Source organism: Adiantum capillus-veneris, chromosome 28, assembly GCF_014529385.1.
Source record: "Adiantum capillus-veneris isolate H3 chromosome 28, ASM1452938v2, whole genome shotgun sequence".
Classification (NCBI taxonomy): domain Eukaryota; kingdom Viridiplantae; phylum Streptophyta; class Polypodiopsida; order Polypodiales; family Pteridaceae; genus Adiantum; species Adiantum capillus-veneris.
The window spans coordinates 48,195,439-48,220,753 of NC_140958.1; the positions used below are offsets into that span (position 1 = coordinate 48,195,439).

Sequence of the window (25,315 nt, forward strand, 5' to 3'; positions counted from 1 at the left end):
GTTTGGACAAAATCTGAGCACTTAGACATCCTACGCGTAGTATGTCTTCAGCTTGATTTAGGACTCCAAACCAATTTATGAGCACACCACTGTGATCAGCACATCAAGGAGAAGCTGGGGTGAAAATTTCAAGTCATTCTAAGCAAAAAGACATCCTACGCGTAGGATGTCTCAAGGCCATTTTTACGTCCAAATGAAATTCTGAGCATACCATTGTGTTGCTGGACTTAAGGGGAGTCTCTGGACCAAATTTTGTTAAATTATGAGCATATAGACATCCTACGCGTAGGATGTCTCTAGGCCAGTTTTAGGGTCCAACTGTAATTTTGACCATACAAGAGTGTTCACAGTGTCACAGAGATCCCAAATCTTCTTTCAAAATTGAATTTGGACTCATTTTGACCATTCTAAACTGCAATTCACTGTTTTGGCCATAACTTTCACAAACGGTATCGGATCGGAAAAGTTTTTATATCAAAACGCAGCCTGAGAGCGACTCTACAAATCTTAGAGCATCGTTTAAGGCCTCAAAATGCATCCGGAAGTCAGGGGTGTCTAAAACAGACAGTTCGAAAGAATTGTGAGAAAACGGTCACGGTTTTTGAAGACTGCTAAGTTAGCAGATTGAAATTATCTTTTGGGAAAACCATTGGTCACCCGCTGGAAGGTGCTCAAGGAACAAGTGTAGCCGTCAAAGGTACATCAAGGATTTCTGCATTCATTGTGAAAAAGTTTGCCAGCTAAATAGAATTTTGTAGATTGTGTGCTAAAGTGAACACAGGTTAGCTCGACTCAAGAATCGCTACAAAGGGAGCAGTCGTTGCAATATAGTGGTAAGTTGCATAACTTATCACAGCGCTTCCACTAGATTGAGGCTTGCTAAAAAGCTTTAGGAAAAGCAAGCAGCCAAACAAGACAGTATCAGTCTTGGCAAGCAAGGGAGCTAGAAGTTCAAGCAGTGCAAGCAAAGCCCAATTCAGAAAACTCAGAGATTAAGGCATCCACAAAATCTGAAGGACCTCAAGCGAAAAAGACCGACACAAGGGTGCTAATAATTTTTATTAGCATTGAGGCAAGCAATTAGAGCTATCACTGAACAGGTACAACAAGGGAGTCAAGACGAAAGCAATGGCGTCTCAAAGGAATCAGAACAGTCAGGAAGAAGCTTCAAGTACATCCACAAATATTACAAGAGAGCAAATTCGGATCTATCTGATTGGATACTACAAAGGACTGCCATGCTATGAGGATGTCAATCGGAATTTGTACATCAAGACAAAGAAAGATACAGAGGAAACTCGGACATCTCAATATGTGGAAGTTGAAACAGCGAAGAATGTACTACACCCACATCCAAATTTCATGGAAGACTGTCTGGGATCAATTTACATGAGGCACGGAAAATACATCGACAATGAGATAGAAATGTTGTACAAGGATCAAATTACAGAACTTTACGCATATCCTCCAAGTATTTTTCTGTACAAAGCACAAGATGGAAAATAGAAATTTGGTACCCTCTATGGAGATGAAGACGGTCGATACTACAGGGCTGCCAGAAGTCATGAAGGTCCTGTAGAAAACAATCATTACTTTACAGCAGAAGCGTTTGGCTCAAGAGGAGAAGACTACATGTCTAAAGGTGGTAATGTATACCATCTCGTCATGGGTTTACCTCTAACTACACACCTGGAAGAACTGACACCTACGGCTGTCACTACACAAATGAGTGACACACCACATGACACACAACAAGGCACAACACAAGACACCACATGGAAAGACACGACACAAGTCTCGTGCACCGCACCAGCACAAGACAAATCTCAAACACACCAAATTGCACAAATAGGGAATACGCCGGAAGTATCACCTATGAAGATAGCACAACTTCAAAAAGAACTAGCTCGGTCTCAAGAGCTACTTAACAAAGCACAAGAAGTCATATCATCACGCATTGAACAGATGCTAACATCAGATATGGAACACTCTCGGATGGGGGGAGTTCAAACTCAACAAAGAGACCCTATATCTTCAAGAGTGGGATTAAGAAGTCCACCTTTACAAGAAGCAGTGTCCTTTTCAGGAGTCCAAGTGGAATTTCAAGAAGCATTGGAAGATGCTGAGCCGGAGGAGAGACCACTGGAAATTCACAATGCCCAATATAAAAGGTCAGGTCAAGATGTCATTGTGGTCGACAAATACGATAGGCACTATGAAATAGCCGATGTGAAAAATATGGATGAGTTTAGCAATTGTGGGCAACTTGTAAGTCACATACTTGGACCCCGTCCAAAAGCACCATCAAGGGAAACGGAAAACAAAGATTCGGTTCAATCTTCACCCTCGGTGCAGAACTCGCCAAAATCAACTCGGAAACATAGCCCTAAGGCTATACAGAAGCCCCACGTCAAAGACCATATACTGATGGAAGAATTAGCATCACAACTGCTAGAAAGCATGGATAGTGATTTGATCTTGTATGCAAGAAATAATGGAAGCTATTTTCAGCTTCTCAAGGACAAGACGATGAAGGATAGAGAGACAAAGCCAGTGGATACACCTAAGTCAGTCGTAATCTATAGGTTCATGCATGCAAAGAAGAGGTCATATCTGTATCTGATACCACAGGAAACCATTATCAGTAGTATTATGGGAAGCTGCCTCGTCCAAAGGGTGCACATGTTGAGATAACAACATATTGCGACCAATGTGCCATTGGTCATTTAGTGAAGGACTGCCCAGTAAAGCTCTACATGGAAAAGAAGAAGCAACAAGCCAAAAGCAAAGTTCAGACAGTGACAACAAGGGAATGGAAGAAAGAATCCCCAACAAGATCTCCGGAAAAGAAGCAGATCTTGTCGCAGAGCACAAAAGATAGGCTCAAGACACAGTTGCTTGAAGTCAAGGGTGTCAACGACATTATCATAGAGAATAAGGCTTTCAAAAAAGATCGATTGAATCAGCTGATTCAAGATCGTTTAAGGAACCTCAGTGAGGACAAGTCAACGCATCCACAAGGTGATGAAGATGAAGCTCGTAGTTCAAGGTTAGAGAGTAAAAGAAGCCAAGATTCTGACTATAGTGAGCCAACACAAGAGGAGGTGGTAGAGGTAACAAAAAATCTTAGTGCCACCTCACAAGTGGAAGACATGCAAATAGAATCAATGGATGAAGCTGAAAGTCTACCAAATAAATTATCTATTGTGGACTCTTCATTGGTGATTGAACAAATCAAAGAGTATGAGAAGCTAAAAGAAGATGTAACTGAAGACATAAAATGCGCAGAAGAAAGGGAAATGACTGAGTCCAAGATTGACTACCAAGGACAAGCAATACAGGATATGAATGAATATTTTCGAGAAGAGACTCTACAAAAACCCATGGACCAATGGAAACCAAAGGCCACGGCGACCATTGCATCAGAAGAAGAGAGTAAACCTCAACATCCTGCTACACAAGCTTCAAAATATTTCCAAGAAGAAAAGTCACCATTGAATGACCTTCAAGTGCTAGAAGAAGCAAATAGTGACAGACAGCTTCTAAAATCAAGAATCAAGGCGTCACAGTCAGAAACTAGCAATGAACACCAACAAGCAGCTACAGCAGAAGATAGTAAGCACTTGGGACATGCTACAACCAGTCAAATGACAAAGAAGTTCAACATACAAGAGGATGACAAAGCCTTCAAGGCACAAAAGTCTAAGAAAAGTACCGAAAGCAATGAGGACATCAGTTACTTGGCAGCCAACAAGAAGATTAAATTCTCGTTGGATGTGCATGAGAAACTGAAATTCAACTTTACAGTAGAGATAGATTGCACTGCCACGACTAATGTCATGTCTTATGGGCTATGGTTACTTCTAGGTAAGCCAGAACTGTATGAAATTCAAGTACAGGTTCCTATATCACATGGAATAGCTGTCACTAGTTTAGGGATTGCGAAAGCTACCCTTAAACTACGGTCAAAGGTAATCAAAGACAAATTCCTAGTGGTGGATTCCTCCAAAATGAATACACATTTGATTTTGTCCAAGCACTGGGCAAAAACATTGGCAGAAGAACCTGGATTTTCAACAATGGTCATCGCGACTAACTCTCAAGAAATCCAGCCTACTACTGCTCCAAGATTATCGGCTTCCGACAAAGGCAAAGCCAAAATGAGCCCACAAATGTCCTACCAACAGAAGCAGCCCCTTAAATCAGAGTCTTCAATCCAGCCTCGAAAAGTTCAAGACAGAGCTTCGATATCAACTGACCACATGCTTCCACATGAAAGACAGACTCCAAAGAAAATCTTTCAACCAAAATACCCTACACTGCGAGATCATCGTCGACAAAAATCTTCAAAGGTCTACATCAAAGCTGAAGAAATCAAGGTCAAGGACCCAATATGGGTAAATGAGCCTAGCCAATTGATGAAAGGTAAAAACATGGGATGGATAGCCTCCCACTACAGCTTAGCAGAGCAAGGCTATTATGAGGGTCAAAAGAAACTTTGGTTACCAAAACCACAGACCTCGGCTTATGTGGTGGATAAAGGTTTCAAAAATCGTCCCCAAAAGCAACAAAGCTCATATTTATATCGCCAAAGAGACCAACCAACAAGGCTCGCCAAAGGGATGCAGGAAATTTCAAATCCAACTGGCCTTCATACCAACATAGGACTTCATCGATAAATAATCCCAAAAATGGCACTCTTGTACATCTCAATACGACATCAAAAACATCATGGGAAGTGCCATCTACAATTCTTCAAGCACAAGGTTACTATGAAGGAAATCGGAGAATCTGGCTACCAAAGATGCCAGGTAAACATTCTTCAAGCAAATGACTTCAGCTTGAAAATAATCGCAATTTCACGGAAGGCAAAATCAAGGACAATGTCACAGTCAAGGCAAAGGATATCTGCAAAGACACGCTAATCACACGATGCAGATACAAATGGGTACCAAAAGAACAACAAATAACGAAGAAGATTGAAGTCATCTCTAGCTCTCAAGAAATGTCAAGACATGATAGACAAAGTGTTACGGGGAATGGAGCGAGCCAATCTTCTCAACCAAGGGACCAACAACAACAAAAAGAAATTTTGACAACCAAGGTCACCCAGGTATGGCAAAAGAAACCAATATTTCCAGTCTGGTCCTTTACAAGTCCTCTCTTCGAGGATGGGAGTTTTGAATTTCAAAGCCTATTCTTGGTCGAAATCTCCCGAGAGTAAGTCAAGTCGCCGTAAAAATCATGGCATAAGAGTCAAGAGTCGGGCAGCTGAGCCACGAAATGAGCAAGCGTCAGACCCAAGCTTCATGTCATAATATTCTATGTGGTCTATGAGTCTAGATATTTAGATTAAAGCTCAAGCTGGAAAGTTGAACATACATAAAGTCATGTCACTCATGCTGGAAGAGGTGAGCATAAGAGTCAAAGTCTACTATTTTAAATGGTGGAGTGGCGGAGTAGTCCAGAAAACACTCACGCACATGAACACAGTGAGGAGAGTGGAAAAAACCTCGTCGACAAAAACCCTTCTTGTGAGTAACGGCAGTTCTTGAAGTCAAATATATTTTTTTGCCTCTCTAGCTACGTTCACTCCTAGAAGCACCCATTCAAACTCCTCTCGCACCGCATATTGTTTCCCATGCATCTATCTGTGCAAGCATATATAATGTCCCATCATTGGACATTTGCATTTGACACGATTTGTGTTCCGCCCATGCACTTACACAACAAAATGACGATGACGAAGTGGTAACAGGTTTCATAAGCATTTGCTCAACAACAATGACTCTGACTTCAAGCTACTAACACTTATCCACTGTATATCCAGTAATAGTAGCCATACGGCCATAAGTACTTTAATTCAACAGTTACATCAAACATAAGTACATATAGCCTCACATTTAATGGTGACTAAAGGCATTTTTTTCCCACTGGGTTTTTCCCTCTAGTCCTATCCAAGTATCCAAGACCTTCATTTTGTAATATACGCCACATTTTATTTTTACTATTTTATTTTTCTTATAAAAACAGAGAAAAGCAAACCAACGACATCCCTAAACAACCACATGCTCATCATCTATAGGATCCAAGGGGAGCGGCCCAGAAACAATTCAAAAAGGCTTCAAAATTACAGGTACACATGCAGGATGACACCCAAAGAACAAACAATACAGAGCTGCCAAGATAAAGACTCGCTGCAACAACAAACCTCACTCAACCTATTCACCCTACAACAACCAATCGGAGGGGGAGAGTTATGGCTTCAACTACACTACATGTACAAGAAAAAAGTAACTCTACAACATACAAAGCATCTAGTAGAAGCAACTGCAACAACAAAAGATTCAACCAACACCAAAACATGAACCACTCGCCAAGGCCACTGCAGACATAGGGTCTTGTCGGGGACGACAAGACTTCGGAGGGGGAGAGTGTTGAAAGGTCAACCTTTCAACAACGCTTCCACAAAGATTCCATAAAGATCCCTCAAAGATTCTCTAAAGATTCCAAATAAAGATGCTAATGAAGTGATGAAGATGAAGATGGATGCTGTAATGTGAAGATACAAGCTCATGGACATCATCAAATATCCTGTTATTATCATTTTGAGCCATTACGGCCACTTTTGTAATGTTTACAGGAACTTCATATTTTAAGTCAGCAATTGTATTGAGGCCACAGATGCTTGTTGGATGAGCAAAGCCAGCTCACGGTGTTGTAATTAAGCTCTATAGAAGCCTAGGGACAAATAAGGTCATTTTGGTCGGACATTAGGTTTTCTAAGGCTTAGTATATAAGCCAAAACCTAAAGCTTTGTAAAGGGACTTCTAATAAATCTGATCTTCTGTGTCGTTGGGAGACTGCGAGAGAGTGAGAGAGTGTGTGTGTGTGCTACAGGAGCTACGGTGGTCGGAATCGCAAACAGAGAGCAGCAGTGTGTTTCCCACGAGGAGGGCTACGCGTTGATGCTTACATCACGTGCGTTCGTCTGTGTTTTGGCAGATTCACCCGCAAGCTACTTTTGGAGTTTCGGTGAGTAATTGTTGTCCGTTTTAGCATTTCAGCATATCCACGCGATCAGAGCGAGTAGAGCTACACATTAGGCACTTTAGTTTTCGAAAATGTCGACTTGCAAAAACCGACCAGACATCCTACGCGTTTTCTGCACGGAGGGTATTGAGTAGGTTTTTTGGTCACGGACCTTAGGGAGAGTGGCCTATTTGTGTTGATAGGATATCCCTCAAGTTTCGTAACGTTTCGAGAACGTCTAATGGGCTTTTGGCTTGCGGTAGCATCATAGGAGACTCTCACATTCACAGAACCGATGGCATGTAGATTTGATATCTCTGTAGGAAGTAGTCATTAGTCGGTCGAGTAGAGGTTGACACCCTTTGCTTGCTTCCACGCGCCTGCGGGTCGAGCTTCTGACATTATATGTTAGGTGAGTTCTCGCTATGCTGACGTCTGCGGCGTATCCGTCCGACAGTGACGGTGATGGTGATGGTGTTGTGATTATGCAATTAGGGTTCATGCTACTAGCATGTAACACAAGGGTGTGTATGTGTAGGTGTGTGTGTATGTGGACATGGGATAGTGTGTGTGTGTGTGTGTGTGTATGTGGGTATGGGATAGTGTGCATATGGGGTAGTGTGTGTGTGTGTGTGTGTGTGTGTGTGTGTGTGTGTGTGTGTGTGTGGTGTTTACAAAAGAGGGAGCCTCCTTTTGTAGGCCAAGAGAGTGATTAGGGAAGAGATTATGAGCAAAAGGAGTTATTACAATGTAACCTCAGCTAGAGGCATTCCCCCAATGAGAGAGCTCTGTGTACCCTACTTATTGACCAATCTCCTCCTAATCGCCTTCATCATGGCGAGCTTTGTCTCCATGCCACCTTCCATAGCTTGAGTCCAAGAGCTTCCTTACAATATTTGAGAGAATCTTGATAAAATAAGAAAAAATACAACAATAATGGAGAGAAACTTATAAGAAATTGTGTGTGTGGAGCTAGATAATCATGACTTCTTCGCATGTGGACAGATAGGCTCCACCATTTTGGCCATATCTCCCAAACCGTAGCTCCAAAAACTATTAAAAAATAGGGGTCAAAAGATCAGCTCAACACCTACAACTTTGCTATAAACACGTTTTCCAATTAGGAATGGAAAAAATAGAGAAAAATCCCACAAAAGTATGTGTCTGTCCTTTTTCTTCCAAAAGTCTTCGAGGTGGTCCCCTCGTGACTTCATGTGCAAGCCTTGTGTCCACAAGTGAATTAGGTTTGAATTTGATAATATTTTGTTGACTCCAACTCCATAATGCATAAAATTCTCTTCCCTTTCACTATTGACTTTTTCTCTTCGCCGGTAGTGACTATTGGGTAGAATCGACATGCATTGAAATTTTCCTTTTTCATAGGGTTTGTTCCTACCTCTCCTTATTTTTGAGATCCAAATGTGTCAAAACCATAGCTAGGTACAAAATAAATACATAGATTTTTTTTCATTTTCATGCATCAGGTTCTTCCTCCTCTTAGGGTCCTTCAAGCCTTGCCACTAAGTGCATACCAAGAGAGAGGTGGAGAAAATTTTAAAAAGCGGCCCTCAAAGGGTATTGCTAGTTCCTGTGAGTACCTCTTGATGTGGTCTGGTTCATGGCTTAATCTCCATGCTATGCTGGGTGCAAAAATTTCCTCTCCTATTTTTGCTTCTACACTCTCATGTATTTTAAATTTTTATATTGAAGAAAGGTGTAAATTGTATAATTCTTGCATATACCCCTGGGGAGGGGATCTTTAAAACATTCCACCATGTGGCTAGAAATAAAGAAGGGACACTTTTTCATAAGCCTGATTATATTGAATCGGTATAAAGTGAAGAACATGGATGTATATCTTTGTCCTCTCCTTAAAGAACTACAATAACTTGGACATGCATAGAAGTGGTGCACACGAGCCAACATGCAGGTTGGCATAGTGCTCTCATTTAAGGCATTCATATGTGGACAATGTATGACTGTCTCAATTGTGGAGAATAATTAGGTATATTTCTAACACAGCCTAAACTATATCCAAAAATGTATGCACTTCATGCTAGTTTTTTTGTGCATGGCGCTTAAGGTTAGTGGCTACAATGCATGCCCTTTGTGTGGGCTAAGGTTTTGTAAGTTGGTGATCACTTGCACTAAGAAAAACGATTTATGACGGTGTTTTGAGCATTTCTTCCATAGTCCCATGATCTACAAGAGGGTGTTCCTTTGGGACATGAGCCTCAAAGATGTCCGCTCAGGAGTTGTTAGAGAAAAATGAGCTTCACGATGAGGATCCTCCATATGAAATGGATAGGTTTTAAATATTGTTTGAGTTGCCCTAGCGGGCGAGAATGAAATTCAACCACCCGTTGGATCCACTGCATAAGTAGGAAGCTTATTGTGGGACCAATTCATTTGAAAGAAGGATATGTTGGCAAGATGGAGTGTTAATGGCCATGCACAACTACGGACGGGTTGCAAAACGAGATTAACATTGCCTCCATACTTGTTGTGAAGCAAAACACAAAGAAAATGGTTTTCATGTTTGAAATGAACTTTCCCACTACCATGCATACCAATCAAGTGTGTCTCTTAGTGCACATACTTAATCTTGTCAAGTCTAAGGCTCAAAACATTGAAGTCTAATTTTAGCAAACATGCAACACGGGCAGACCTCAAGGGGATTATTAACTCCAACTTCTAAGTGGGTCGGGTCTAAACAAACTGATTGATTGGCCATTCCTTTTACTTTTCGTCCAGTCGTCGCCGCACGCCCCATTCCGGCCTTTGTCGCTAAACGCCCATACTCTGAACACCTCGCGCTCCGATCGGTCATCGCTAGTCAGTCCGCTAGAGAACAGATTCCCATGGACTAGCCTAAGATTTGGGCCTTCAAGTCAAATCCCTTTAAGGGGCATTTTCCATGCCAGCTAGCCATCACTTCCTCTAGGGGTCCTTCCCATCGGAATTAGCCACCATGGGCCAAAGCCCCTTGAACCCATTTTTGGGGGTTTCTCCCACCTACATTGAAGCCAAGGAGACTAAAAGCACTTCTACAAAATGCAAAAGACTTAGCTCAATAGGGTTTAAGTGGGCGTGAGTTTGCACTCACCTAAATAGCAACACATACAATGATTGTAATGTATGCTATATTTGTGACCAATAGCACCGTGCACAAAATCACGGGTTCTAGACACTACCTATACATCAAGTATATAGTAAGACCACCCATAATCATTAGCGCACTTAGAGAACTACACTTGCTATGTATGTGTTTTGCACTATTGGAGATGGAATTTACACCCTTAACACAATGGACCATTGCAGATTGAAATCAACATGAATATGAAGATGATGAATGACAACTTGAAGACGACAAAATCAAATGAAGTCAGTGGCATGAAGAAGAAGACAACAAACAACAATTAATACATGAAGACAAATTTTGGAGGAGATACAAGCAATTACACCTTCACACAAAATGAATGAATGAAATTTCTTGTACTACCTTGGACTACTAGTGAACCTACTAAGTCTCACTTGTGAACCATAGAGATGAATCCAATTGAGAACCACTATGATGTATCATGAGACATTGAATCATGGTGATAAATCAAATTGAATCACCATGATGTATCAAGTAGATGAATCATGTTAGCCTAGGAGTATGCCATGACATGAATCCATGAACCAAAATACATGAAGTCTTTGTAAAACCCCAAGTTTGGCTAAAAGGGGCAATTGTAAGAGTAATCCCAACTTGTGGCACCATGTGGGAAAGCCCTCTAGCCACCTAGGAAGAATAAATGATGAGATGATCCAATAGCAAGAGGATGCAACCTCTCTAGCCAATGATTGTAAAGCACCAAGCCTATATTAGAGGCTATTTTTAATGAATCAATTGCACTTTGAGATATTTCATTGTGTCTATACTCTCTCTCCTTATTCTCTTGCTCTTGGCTTAGCCTACTAACCCTAATCACCATATCTCTAACCCTAACCCTAACACCATGGCTAAGCTAAGGCTTCATCCTCCATAGACTAATGCTAACCATTGGTGATTAGGGAGTACGCTTCCCCATCAACTAACCCATCAATGAGGTGGGAATAGTGGTAGTCGTGCATTCCAGATGGATATCTTCCTAGAGTGCTTTATGAAGACACTAAAGGGCTTTGTGCATCAAAGACTGCACCCAAAGGGAAGCATGGTTGAGAGCTAGCTATTTTTAGAGTCATCCAAGTGTGGCTCTTAGGATTGAAACCTAAAGATGACATGCTATGGCAGACAATGGATGATGAGCGCATGATCGGAATTGTTATGGTGGACCTAAGCATGAAAAAGGGAATGGGCATGGAGTTAGAGAAAAATATGAACCAATTACATAACAAGGATGCAAAGAAAGAGAGAGAGGCTGAGCAACATAACTTTAGAAGGAATAAATGACCATCGATGCACTATCGATATGAGCTTGAGACATTATCTTCTTTCAGGAGTCTGAGATGGCTACATGATGCTTTAGTGAGGGCCACCCATGAAGGTGTGCAGGTGATAGATGAGGTGTGGGAGTTTTCTCAAGGTTGTAGCCCTAAGGTAACTCTCTACTCTATGACTCTTAGAAGGGTTTGGCTTGGCTAGTTGGCCAATATCTTGTAACTATCTTAATGTATCACAAGTCAAATAAAAGTAATACACAACAACTTGGATTAACGGTCAACACTTCAAGGTAGAGTGGGTTGACATAAATTGATGCACGTTTGATTGTGGCGTCATGGCTAAATTTGAGCAAGCTAGTTCATGAAGGTTGTCATTTGTGGATCCTTCCCAACATTCAAATGGACATTTTTGAATTACTTTCATGTTCAACTTAATCCGATTAGAAGTTTTGGTTGAGTTATTAACATCTTCAATTGAGCTTTCAACTAGGTCAATTTTCTTCAAATTTTCATTTCTAATTACTTCCACCATAAAGCTTCTCTCATTGTGAAGTTTCCGCGTGTGTGAATAGAACTCCTCAAGCTCTTTTGATCAAGTCTTCAAGCATGGATTTTGGCAACAATATGCCACCTCATCATCAAGCCCCAAATTCATTTTTGTGTGTGTGTAATTCAGTGTGTTTCTCTTCATACACTACTATCTTTAAAGATCTCAAGCACACAAGGACCGTGGACCATTTGGCTAAAAGAGTTTGACCACTAAAAGTGGAAGGGAGGTTGCAGGTACAAACGAACCCTCCTATTTTTGGCTAGAAAAAGGGTAGACTTCTCCCCAACATTAAAATGATTTTAAAAGTTGTTTTGGTTTTGCTACAGAATGTTCACATGTAGGGATTCATACCTTTTCACATGTGCCCTTGGACAACACAGATATCAAACTGGCTTCAATCTATTTGTCATGTCTATCAGTACCTAGTCCCACAGGTAGCTCTCTTATTCAAAGGCTTCAAAGCTCCTTTCCCTGAGAGAAGCTTCCCACCATCACCAAGGAAATAACCTCTTTGCCAAGGGAGATTCCCACAAACCATAAGTAGTATTGTTGTCTATCTAATGACAATTTCACACCTTTGTTTTGGCAGAGAGCTATCACACCAAGAAACTCTCAAGTTCAGGGAAAGCTTCAAAGGTCTTTCAACCACACCAAAAAGGTTTCACTTAAATTCACAAAGGGAATTGCTCATTATTTCCTCTCTCTCTCTCTCTCTCTCTCTCTCTCTCTCTCTCTCTCTCTCTCTCTCTCTCTCTCTCTCTCTCTCTCTCTCTCTCTCTCTCTCTCTCTCTCTCTCACACACACACACACACACACACACACACACACACACACTTGAGCATCCAATGCATACCATTTTCAAGCATGTATTTGTATGCTATCATTCTCCACGGAGATGACTTGGTCATAACGCAAGTGTAAGGAGTCTAAATATTGGCATCTATTGGAAACTTCAAATCCATATGTTGTTAAACAACTCCAATTGGCATTATGGATAACAATGACATTGATAACTTCAATGATTTGGGATTCCACACATGGCATACAAAAATGCAAGATTGCCTCATGAAGAAAAATTTGTGGAGATTTGTACTTAGGCAACCCAAGATTGAATCGACAAAAAAACTAGGGCTTCATCTTCAGAAATTACTACAAAAAGTCAAGCTAAAGATGAATATGCACTAGGCATCATTATCACACCCTTACACACCTATTATGTGCATTTTGTTGATGAGTGCACAAGTGCTTTTGAACTTTTGGAGATTTTTTTTGGGATAAGAGCAAAGAAAAGTAGAGTCAGTCTTAAAAGTTAGTTTTTTAGAGTACCTCTTATCATATGCACATTGATATGACATTTGAGTAGATGACATTCACATGTACTAAAACCCAAATGAGGGTTCATGAACTTGTTTTCATGTTTGTAAATGGCAATGGTACCCTTTCACCTGCCTTAATTTGTCTATGTTGTATCAAGAACCAGCTCTTTTGGGTGATCACAAGAGAGAGAGAGAGAGAGAGAGAGAGAGAGAGAGAGAGAGAGAGGGTAAGTGAGTTGTATGCTATCTACTTTCCCATCAAATTTTTTCTTGCTCCTACTCCGACTCCCACCTGCATGCTGGCCAATTCCATCCTTTCCCTTGCTAGATACCCTAGTGGTGGAAGCATTTGCCTTCTCTTGCTTTCATGCAATAGCTCTCGTTAGGGATCCTTCATCAATGAAATCAAGTTGTTTGAGTGATTGCACTTTCCTAGGTAATTGCCCTCCTCTATTAGCTATAAATTTTCAAAAATCTAGAGAGATCATGAGGATCATCAACCCTAGTGAGCCATTCTAGATGTAGATTTAACAAAGATTCCATTTACTTGCGATGAGCTATATTAGGTCAAGCTTTGAAACTACTTTTTTGTTCATTACTCAGAAGGGTTAGATGGAGAAATTCATTAATGGGAGCCAAGAGGATGAAGTTATTGAAAACCCAAGCTTTTTGGTTGGCTTGTTGTTTCCTTGTGATCTCTTTTGGTCAAAATAGCTCTCTAGAGATAAATGTGAGGTTTCAAGGAATAAAAGGTATGAATTTGCAACCTTTGTCTTGTCCATTGTCTAACCATTAGGAATGTATACCTTTATGTATCCATTAGAGGGGGGTTGGGACTTATAGGCACACAATGTAATATAATAATTATATAGGTGTATTATTAATGATCTCTTGAATGCATATGATATCAGGAGCTTTTGATGGGTGACTGCCCCAAGAAAGGTCATTGCGTAGCTTTTTGTTGCGTTGTACTAGGAACTATCTTACGCGACTGAGTGGGAAATTTCACACCATGTTGGTTGTTCTTCTTCATAATATTTGACAATATGATAAATAATGAACCCTGCTACATGTAGTAGCCAATTGGCAACATGGTTCAAGTCATCCATGGCTAGTGTGTATACTCTAAGCTAAATAAGGAGGAATATCAAGCTCAATGTGGAAAAGGTGGTGGGAAGCATCCTCCTCCTCAATCTAAGCGATGTGATTTGGATAATGGCATTATGGAAGGACAAATCTATTACATAAAGAGTAGCCCTTGGACAAGTTATGGGACAATGAGATGATCCTACTATAAAGAAATTGGATAAAGCTCTACCAATTTCATTAGTTAGTTAGTGAGTGTGTGTAGGTGACTCATATGGTAAAACATTCATAGAAAACATTCAAAAAGAAAAGAAAAGAATGAAGCAAAAAAAATTCATAGCGTACACCAAATTGGTAAACCTTTTTTTCTTTTGCAAAACTCACAATTGTGAGTAGATTGAATTAATACCAAAAATAATTACAAAAAGCTCCTTCTCAAACCGAGCTAGGAGACCCACAATCCAGCAAGTTCTTTCATCACATGGATACAACCACTACATACTAGCTTTACAAGGAGCCAACCTTGCAATCACATATCTGAGACAATACTTCTTGGTGCCACAGGTGCCAAACCCTCTGCAACAGGGCACACAACCCGCCAAGAAGAACAACCAAACTAAGACAGGAAGAAGATGCAAGCATAGACCAACACACCTATTGCCTCAGAGAGGTATCATTGAGATCAATCAACTCCACCCAGAAGATGAAGAGCCAAGCACCACCAACCGCGCAATACAATCACATGCAGACCGATTGAAGCCACCAACCAGCAGCCCAAGTATAACTACCCCCCTAAGCCATCTAATGCTCCACAGGGAGAAACCCTAGACCCGCTCGCTGCAAACTAGTAAACCTAAAGACCCTTTTTCCATGATATGCCCTAATGAAGAGTAAATTATCATTTTCTTATAAGAAATTGCCATAAAACAATACACTAAGATTAGATTTTAACAAATCGACTGCTCTCTCTTTGGGCTAGGGTAGAGATGGCGTCTTTGTCATGCTAACGTGCAGTGAGGGGCAGCTCGAGTGATGTTGCACGGGTTGGGGGGCCCATAGGTGGGTTGTATGGGGGCTCTTCTAAGCAGAGGATCATGGTTTTGAATGTTTTGTAGGTTCAGAGCCTAGCAAGTGGGGGTCCTTTTGGGATCGAGAGAAAGAAGGCTACGAAAATGGAGTCTTCAGCTGCTCCTGCCCACCTTGGCAAGTGGAGACGTCTTAGTGTAAGCCTTACTTTTGCATCGGGGTTGTGCGACAACCTACCCTTCACGCAAGGGAAAATCATTTGCAAAGTATGGCTTCATGATATTCAGGGGAGGAGGGTGATTTGGACTTGCTGATGGCTTCTGTGGTTCTGGATCTAGTCGTTCGCGATGATTAGGGTTGTGGGGTTTGGGTTGGGATTGGACTCTGGTTGGTGCTTGGCCCTCCATAAAGGCATGTTGTTTGTTTTGCATCATGTACAATGGCGAGTTGGTGGGAATGCCGCACTATCATGGTGCATATGAGGATCTGTGGTTGGCAGCTTCCTTTGCATGGTGGTACTCTGGGATGACATCGTTGTCATGTTGCGGGCTGGTTCAATGGATGCTTGGCTCTCTTCTTGTTTTGGTGTAGGCTCCTGTGAAGCCGATGATGGAGTTGGACTCCGCCCCGTGTTTGGCATACTCTCTTCTTACCTTCGACAATTCTGTATGGGTGGAGCCTTTCCTGTACAAGGGAACAGAATCTGGTGGTGCATGTTCAGATTCCTCTTCCTGCGAGGGTGGCTCCCTGATCAGCTAATGTCTTTAGTGTGGTTTTGGATAGTGTTGTTAGGTGTAGATGGGTTTCCTAACCTCACTTTTATCTTATTGCAAGCATAGCAAGAACCACGAACATAATTGTCAATCCATGGGACAAAGCTGACTCGACTAGTGCATGGAGGCTATAAAAGGGTGTTAATCTCTTGGAAAACAACAGACAACTCGCATCTAACTCAAGCTACACTCAAATGACCTAAGTCATCAAAAGCTAGTCACTAATCGGCAAACAAATCATGACTGTTATAGTATCAAACAACATCCAAATGTTACAAAACTTCTAAGACAAGTATATAAGACCTAAGCACACATGCTTGTGGTCTCAAATCTCACTTTCGATGAAGTGCAAAAAATGTCATTATTAACAGCAGTAGATTTTGACCTAGTCGTTTCGGACTCCAAATGCATCTAAATGCTTAGCAATGATGCCCCAATACCCCGCCTATACTTATTTTATGAATTCCCAGCTTAAATTCCTACTTATGATGAAATTAGGCCGTGGGTCGACGACGCCAAAAGCTACAATTTATCATGATATGTTTACGTCAATGCTTAGAGCTCTTACATGTGGTTGCAATGCAACAGACATCACTACAATGTGACAACCAACAAGGGAGAAGGAAGCACGAGAAGGAGAGAAGTGAGCGCCATTAGCTCACGCTGTGTATTTCTTATCCAAAAACTTAATAATAACTTCACAAAGTTGTCTTTTATACCTTAGCCAAGGTTTAGACTGTGTAATGTCCCGGAGCTCAAGACCTTTGAGGCTCCACAAATTACTGAATCTACAACCTAGGCACACTAACTGACCTATTCTTTACATCTTGGAACTCTTATTGATCCCATAACACATTAAAAATATTACAATGGCTTGAATTGAATCGGGAATTTACAATATAGTGCCATTTTGGATAAATGTGAAAAGTGTGTAACTCCAATCTTCACTACGTCTTCATTATTCATCTTTGATGTGCATTCATAAGGCTTTGATCTTTAGCAGCTCATGTTAACTGACATCGGCTCATTTAGCATTCCCCTATTTTGATTTTAGTGCCCATCCCTCGGGCACTGTTGAGAAGTATCCGTGGAGACAATAGAAGGTTTTGATTGGTTGTTTATGGGCTGATTGTCTTCATTTATCGTTGAATTTGTTGATGAGGTTTATTTTGATGTAGCATCTTCATTGGTGTGAGAGATAATGTCGCATTTGTCCATTGTAGCATAATGGAAAGGCTGTTATTTATTTATTATGAGTATGTACAAAAGAAGTAGAACAATGAGGATCTAAATTAGGGTCTAATACCTGGATGACCAAAGAAAAAAAACCCGGTGGAAAAAAGGTGTATTTGGGATACGTGCATTATTGGAGTACTTATTAGCATGGAAAATATTAATAAAGTACTCAAGGGATTGTTTGTTGTTAATAGATATCAAAATAAGAGGACAGCAAATATATGAAGATAGCATGATGGAACATTGGTTTGCCTGTTGTAATCCACTCAAGGTGCATAGGTGGAAGCAAACAAGAGTGTAATGCATATTGTCCAATGGTGGGACTTCCTATATATGCATACACAGATTTTCATGGAAAACAATATGCTATGCAAGAAAGATTTTGAGGGGTTCTTAATTAAGATGGTATAGCTATAAAAGCATATGACATGGCTTTGCAAGCTGGCACCTCTTTAAGAATGGTTTTCGTTGTCAAGGATATGTGCTCTCATCTTACTGTGCACTGTACATGAGTGTTGGACTCTAAAACACTCCACCAATTGTAAGTTATTAGATTTTGAATCTTATGCTCATCTCATCCAGCATGAGCGACATGACTTAGATATGCTGAACTCTTCCAGTTTGAGCGTAAGCCTAATAACTACGACTCTTAGCACAGAGTTTATTACGACTTGAATCTTTGGGACTAATGCTTTGCTTATTTTATGACTCAACAACCCGACTCTAACTATGCCAAAGAATGTTTTTTGCACCCTGGCGATGACTTTTTACATTCTTGTGCTTACTACAAACATTTCTACAGGTAAAAGTAAGCTTGAATCCTCAAAAAGAGGATTAGTGAAGGACCAAGTTGGCATTGAAGGTTTCTTTCACCATACATGTTTTATCATCTTTGAATCAAAATCTTTGTTGGTTAGGTTGTCCTTAGTTGACTATGAAGAGTCCATTGTTCGTGCGATTCTCCAATTGGGCCTGTTGTAAGGAGTCTTTGATGTTGTTGTAGGCCTTTGTTGGCTATTGGCATATGGCTTTTGACTCAAAGCATTGGAAGACTTAGGAATCCAAATCTCTTAATAAACCTCTGTATCTCATTTGTTGACTTTGCTTCGCTCTAGGTCTTGTTGAGTTCTTGAGATCTTCATGCAGAACTGGTGTAGTTGCAGTTGGCTTGTGATTGACTGGTAGCCAAATCTTTGTATAACCTGTGTAGAATCCTTGTCCAAGAGGAAGATTATTTGAGATCCATCTTTGTTTTGTATCCTCTTGAGAGTTGTGGTAGACTTTAGCATCTTTTGATGTTGTTCTGTTGTATACCTGCTTCTTAAGTATCATGGGATATGGTTGATGTTGATACCTAGTGGGTCTTCTTTCTTGGGAGGGTCTTGATTTCACTTGATATGCTCTAGCATGCGGTTTTGGTACCCATATTTGTATGTTACCTCTATAGTGCTCCTGTTCTTTTAAGATCCATTGTGATGCTATCCATCCCATGTGTTTCTCTTTCTGTGTTGATTTTTTGTCTTGAATCCACACTGGATCGCTGACTTTTACTAGACTGCTCGGAACAAACACTTGCTTGACTTTCCTTTGCTTTCTTGGGTACTTTGGCTAATAAACCTTTGTTTTTTTGGGTGTCTTCCTAGAGGTTTCACTTGGGTCAGCAGTTGACTTGAAATTTTGAAAGCCTGGCTTGCTTGAAGAAGATGATCTATGAGGGTTCTTTGATGTAGAGGCATATGATGCCACACCTTTTGTGCTAGTCGGTGGAAGGTCTGCTTTAGCTTTACCTTTGTATGCAAGATTTGTCTTTGATTCCTATGACTTTTGCAACTTTGAATCTAGCATTAACGGTACTTGTATCTTTTGCTTGCTATCTCTTGGAAAGTAGAGTAGTAGTATGAGGGTGGCTTGAGACTATGTTTTCTAATCTGACTTTCATTCATCAGATTTAATTGGCAATGTCTATGGAGGGTGGCTTGAGACTATGTTTTCTAATCTGACTTTCATTCATCAGATTTCCTATTGCTTCCTGGGTGTCTGTAATTTTGATCTTTTTTTCTTATTGTCTTGGTGGCATTCTCTGCTCAATAGCTTTTGCAGTTGCTCTTTGCTCTGTTTGATCTGCAGTTCTTGATGTCTGATCTTCTTTAAGATCTTCTAAGGTTATGTCCAATGGAGATGAATCATCTTCAACAAGATCTGCTTTGATATGATTCTCCATTTTAACTGTCCTTGAGGACTTTGTGTTGTCGTCCTTGAGTGACTAGTCTTGGTCTTCATTCTTTGTTGTCTGTGATGACTCCGTCATGTTTGAACACCGTATCTCTAACATCTTCTAGGCCATTGGCATTCCCAATATAATGTTATTTGGTATATCATTTGTTGTGATCATGTGGAATTGGGTTGTGATTATCTGTGAACCTATTTGAATGGCGGTGGAGATGATTCCCCAGTATTTTGCTCGTTTGTTTCTAGATATGTCAATGAATTAAGGAGCATCTTCTAGTTGTGATTGACCACATTTTTTTCCAAGTGCAAAAGGACATGAGATTCTTGTCTAACTGGAAATCTAGCTTTACCTCAGTTGATAGCTTTTCTTCATTTTCACTAGTGATGTTGCATTTGATCTTCTCAGGATTTCTTTCTGTATTAATTGATTTTGTTGTGGCAGTGTCATGGGTTGAACTTTTTCTACATTGGCTTTGTCTTGATCACCTGCTTTCATTGATGTTGACTTGTATGACTGTGATACTACACCTTTTTCTTATAGCTGTTGAGCATTGTCTGCCTACATCTGAGTAACTTTTGATCTTAGAAGATCCACTGTACTTTCTAGCAGAATCGGTCTCTTTGGAGGAGATTTTGGTGATGACCTTTGTGTAGCCTTCTGGACTTTAGCTTTCATTGATTTTGACTTTTTTGTCACCTATTTTAGCATCTTGAAGTTATACATCATCTTATCTTCAGATAGTCTCTGACTTCAAGTTTAACATCCATAGGGGCTTGTACAAGGTCATGAACCTACTAATAATCATTGCCATTTGCATCTCAATATGCATGTGTGAGCTTGGTCATATGAAATTGCTTGAAAACTATGGGACTTGTAGGCTTTTGGCTTTGACTTGTAGAGATCAACTGAAACTTTTGTCCCTCATGATCTTCATAGAAGAATTTGTCTACAGATTTTGATGGGATCTGGGTCAATGGAAAACTTCCAACAACCATATGATCTTCCAATGTTTTTGCTTTAAAGGGGTCTGTTGGCTAGAATTTTTAGGGCTTCTTACTGTTGTAGCATTTTCTAGTACTAGAGCTGAGCTTGATGGATTTGCAGCACCCTCCTTCTTAGGGTGATCACTATAGCCTGCTCCATTATGAGAGTTCAAAACTGTTCGGCTCTGGTTTAGTCTCACCTTTTGGGATTGTGAAGGCACACTTTAGGTAGCACTGTTGATGTTTGGCATATGTAAACCTTCTACATAGATTCCTATGTATCTTGGTGAAACATGAAAAATTATTCCCCAAGTCAATCTATAGATAGCATTATCTTTGCCCTGATATTGTCTACCCCATGGGTCTCCTATGATATGAGCTTTTGTGGTTTCAAGACCCATGGCATCATAGATTTTAGACTCTCATCTATATCTATGTCTATTTTGGTCAAAGTATATGCTCGTTTGGTCACAACATCGAAGCTTGATTTCCAATGAAGGAGAGTTTGGCTATGAACAAATTTCTAGGTTCACTCGGGTAATATCATTCAGCTCTAGAGATAACGGGCTATAATAGATTCTATCCTTTGAAATGAACCATCCTTTTTTATCTATCATTGGATGCACTTCTATGAGCTGGGATGTGGGCTATTCAAACACAGGTTGATCCTTTTTGTACAATTTCCCTTTTTGGTCCTTATAGTGTGCATATGAATTATGTGTGCCATACAAAGCTGACATTGATGTGTCCCTTAGACTTGTGAATGATTGCACACTTGTGGTAGTGGATGCAAAATCATTTGCAAACCTTACACTCTTTTTGACCATTGGTGATAAATCGAGATTCAGGTTTCTAGTTTTCTCCATGCTTTGCTTGGCAACTGATGTGTCCCTGTTGTCTGGATTTCTTGGACAATCTTCATGAAAATGTCCACTTTTTCTTCCACGATCTGAGAAATACGCCATGACTGGTGGTATTGCATTGGGTTCTGTCATGTCAAGCTCTAGCTGAGAAGTTTCAGCTTCTGTACTCGCCAAGTTGTCGGCATCTTCTTTTGAAACATTGAGCATCAAGTTGTAGACTGCTCCACCGTGACCTTTATACTGTCTTTGACTTGGTTCTCCAATTAGATTGGCTTCAATTGGTTGATATGTTGGATCTCCCATTCTTGGCTCTCGACTATAGGTTTGACCAATGTAATCCATGTACGATGATCTTGATTGCATATGCACTAAATGGATGATTTGATGGCTTGTGCAGGTTTTTGGATAACCACTTGGATCCATCTTTTGCACTTCTATTTGCACTTCATCTTTGAGCTTGCAATATCTGGCTCCACTGAAGTCTCTGAACATCTGGGAGTTCTTTGAATCTGGCTTTACTCTGATCAATAGGATCACGGCTCCTGTGCTGCTTTCGCCAATCGTAAGAAACCTATGGCCTTCCAAATCTGTATATAAAACTTTATCCGCAATGTAGCCATATAGTTGTAAAATTCGCTCTGTTGTAGTTGTGCATGTGTTGCTACTGCTATTGGTTAGCTTTGTTTGGTTCTCATGCATTTGAAATCTCGGCTCGACTTGACTCCATGTCGTCTTGGTCTCTAAGAACTATCTCTTAGCAGATCTTGGCGTTGATTAGCAGAATTACTCCTGCTTGAGTTTGATAAGTTAACCCCAGCTCGAAAGTATCAGAATTGATTATAGCCTTTGAAATGATGAAAATCTAGGCCTTGAATAACCTAACCTATAGTCCAATTGATTTGTGCACCGATTTGCAAGTTCTATGCGTGAAACTACCCTAATGGCCTGATTTTACTAAAAATTCGTTTCGAACTGCACTTTTATATGCTCGATCCCATTTTGATAGGTTTTTTATTGTTCTCTCAAACTGCTCAATTTTTTGCTAACTATTGTGATTGGTCTGTGTATATCACTTCAATCTAAGCTAAGTGAGTCATTAAATGAGATTTCCAAATTCTATCCTTGTAAAGAGCCAAAGGACGAATCTGCAACCTGAAAACCGAGTTATCATGTATTAATTTTGATCCGATGGAACCCAAACTTGACCAGTAACCTTGTATTATGTTGCTCTAGCACTGTACAAGCTCAAAAGTTCAAAATCTTGTCTCTGGGGCTCAAAAGTAAATAATCTAATTATTTACTTTTCTCAAATTTTCCCACTTTTTAGGATTTTTTTTGCCACATAGACACCTTGTTGTAGTCTCTGGACAAGTTTCACTGAGTTTGAACAAGATTTGTCTAAGTTAACAACTGTTTAGTGTCCCCATACTTAGTTTTTGAGAATTCGGCTTAAGTTTCACTTTTGTGATCCAAATTTCACCAAATTTGATATGTGGAGTCTACTTAATACGCTTGACCTTGTGGTATACTCAGATGTGCAAAAAATCTCAATTCTAGAGTAGATATAAATAATCACGATTATTTACTTTTGGGATTTTTTAACTTTTTTTGTCAAGTTGATGGTACAAACTGGTAAAGCAACTCAACTTAAGCTTCTTAGCAAAGTTTCACCAGGATAAACCCTGCTCAATTTGTCAACAGTTTTGTGTCTACAGACTGTCTTTACAAAACTGGCCACAATTTTCATTTTAAAGATCCAAATCTTACCAAATTTGATGTGAGTGCTCAATACAACATGATAGAACTTGTGGTATGCTTGGTTGGTCAAAAAAAATTTAAAAATGGACAAAAGTAAATAATCGCGATAATTTACTTCTTGAAAATTTTAGCATATTTTTTATCATCTGAGCATACACACATGTTTTACACTCTAAATTAAGCCTCTGAGTCAAGTTTCGCCAGATTTGAACAAGATTTATCAAGTCAAACTCAATTTCTCGACAATCAATACAGATTTCTGTTTTTGTCAAGTTTTGATCTGTTTTGTGATCCAAATTCTATGAGCCTTTACAAAAGATGTTTGTAATCATACATAGAGTCTTTGGTATCAATCATGATCAATTTTGAGCTAAAAGTAGATAATCATGATTATTTACTTTTGGCCTAAAATGAGCAATTTTTGCTCTTTTTTTTTTTAATACTCAGTCTTTTTGTGACATGCTTTAAGCCTTTGAGTCAAGTTTTGCCAAATTTGAATAAGATTTATCAAGTCAAACTCAATTTCTCGACAATCAGTAGAGATTTCAGTTTTTATCAAATTTTTTATATGTTTTGTGATCCAAATTCTATGAGCCTTAACAAAAGATGTTTGTAATCATGCATAGAGTCTTTGGTATCAATCTTGATCAATTTTGAGCTAAAAGTAAGTAAGCATAATCTCCAGCTGGATTCGGTGATTGGCAGTCTTTTGGTGTCGTTTCAAGCCACTACAAGAGGTTATGTGCACTTGTGACGTTTTTAGCGACGAAAATACATTGAGTTTTTATACTCCCCGGCGTCGCTAAGACCGTTGCTAACAGCGTCGCTACAAGAACGTTGCTATGAGCGTCGCTACAACCCTTGCTATATGTATCGCTATATAAGGACGCATATAGCGATGCTTATAGCGACAATTACAATCCTTCTGTAGCGACGCTTATAACGACGTCCGAGAGTAAAAAATTTTGGGTGGCAAGGCATTGAATGCCCTGCCACCCATCACCCATATTGAATGTTCCCAGAATTGAGTAAACCTAAATGAATCTAAGATAAGCCCAGATTCACCTTTGAAAAAAAGTGCAAGGTACAGACCCAAAGTAGTCACCCGCAAGGCAATATAACCATTAACTCCATCATGCATAGTATTATTTGCAGAATAAAGATACAAAACTGACAAAAGTAATTGGACGAAAGTAAATTGACAAAAGTAAATCAATGACAATTATACACATCATAGGGAAAATCACTTGATTGTTAAGCTTTGCAAATGTAATAGTTACAATGCAATTGTCATTATTGAGAAAATACATGGTTTTCCAATAGTTACAAAAAGATATATACACGTCATCTCATTATACATGCTATGACAAAAGGAAACTAATGCTATTTAGCTACGACTAGATTGACATCTAATCAGACATCTCATCGCGTCCAAGCGGCGTATCTACCGGATTCTGTAGAAAAAACAATAAGACGTACTTTTTGTAAGTATGAACATATAATTACAAAACAATTTATTTTCTTAGCTTATCATTAAAATACAACAAATGTAAAAGATTAAAGTGAAATACTAACCATGCCACCGTGAGAACTCAGAATGTCCATCAAGGCATTTAAGCCCTCTCTACCTACGTACTCGCGCTCGTATGGTGTGGGGTCACGTCCTGTCAACGACCACTGTCCAGAACATACAAAGAATCCATTATGCTAGAATTTAAAAGTACAAATAGACATAACTACCAAACCTAAAGAGTAATGCAAAACACTTACAAAATCGGCCTCAAATGATGCCCACCCGCTGCTCCCCAAGTGGTGCGAGCTCCCTACCTCTACATGCGCTTTGGCTGCCTCCTTTTGTTGCTTCCACTTGTCAAGATTCTCGCGTGCTACTCGCTTCACATTCTTCTAATCTTCTTTGGCCAGCCAATCTGGTCTGTTCCACCCATGCTTTATTGCTTTTTGTACTTCAAGACACTTGTGCTTTCAGTATTCGCGCATTCGAACCTTCATCAGGTCTTCATTGAAGCACTCATC

At 39.9% G+C, this 25,315-nt stretch overlaps 1 protein-coding gene across 1 annotated transcript in view; it reads left to right on the forward strand.

Moving 5' to 3' along the window:
* Window positions 1–11,476: 11,476 nt before the first annotated feature.
* The window catches only part of LOC147420402 (uncharacterized), a 72,004-nt gene continuing 58,165 nt past the window's right edge, over window positions 11,477–25,315 (forward strand). Inside the window, exons 1-2 of the mRNA XM_086504523.1 lie at window positions 11,477–11,617; window positions 15,528–15,635. Coding sequence (XP_086360649.1) covers window positions 11,477–11,617; window positions 15,528–15,635 — 249 coding nt within the window. The remainder of the gene's footprint in view (window positions 11,618–15,527; window positions 15,636–25,315) is intronic.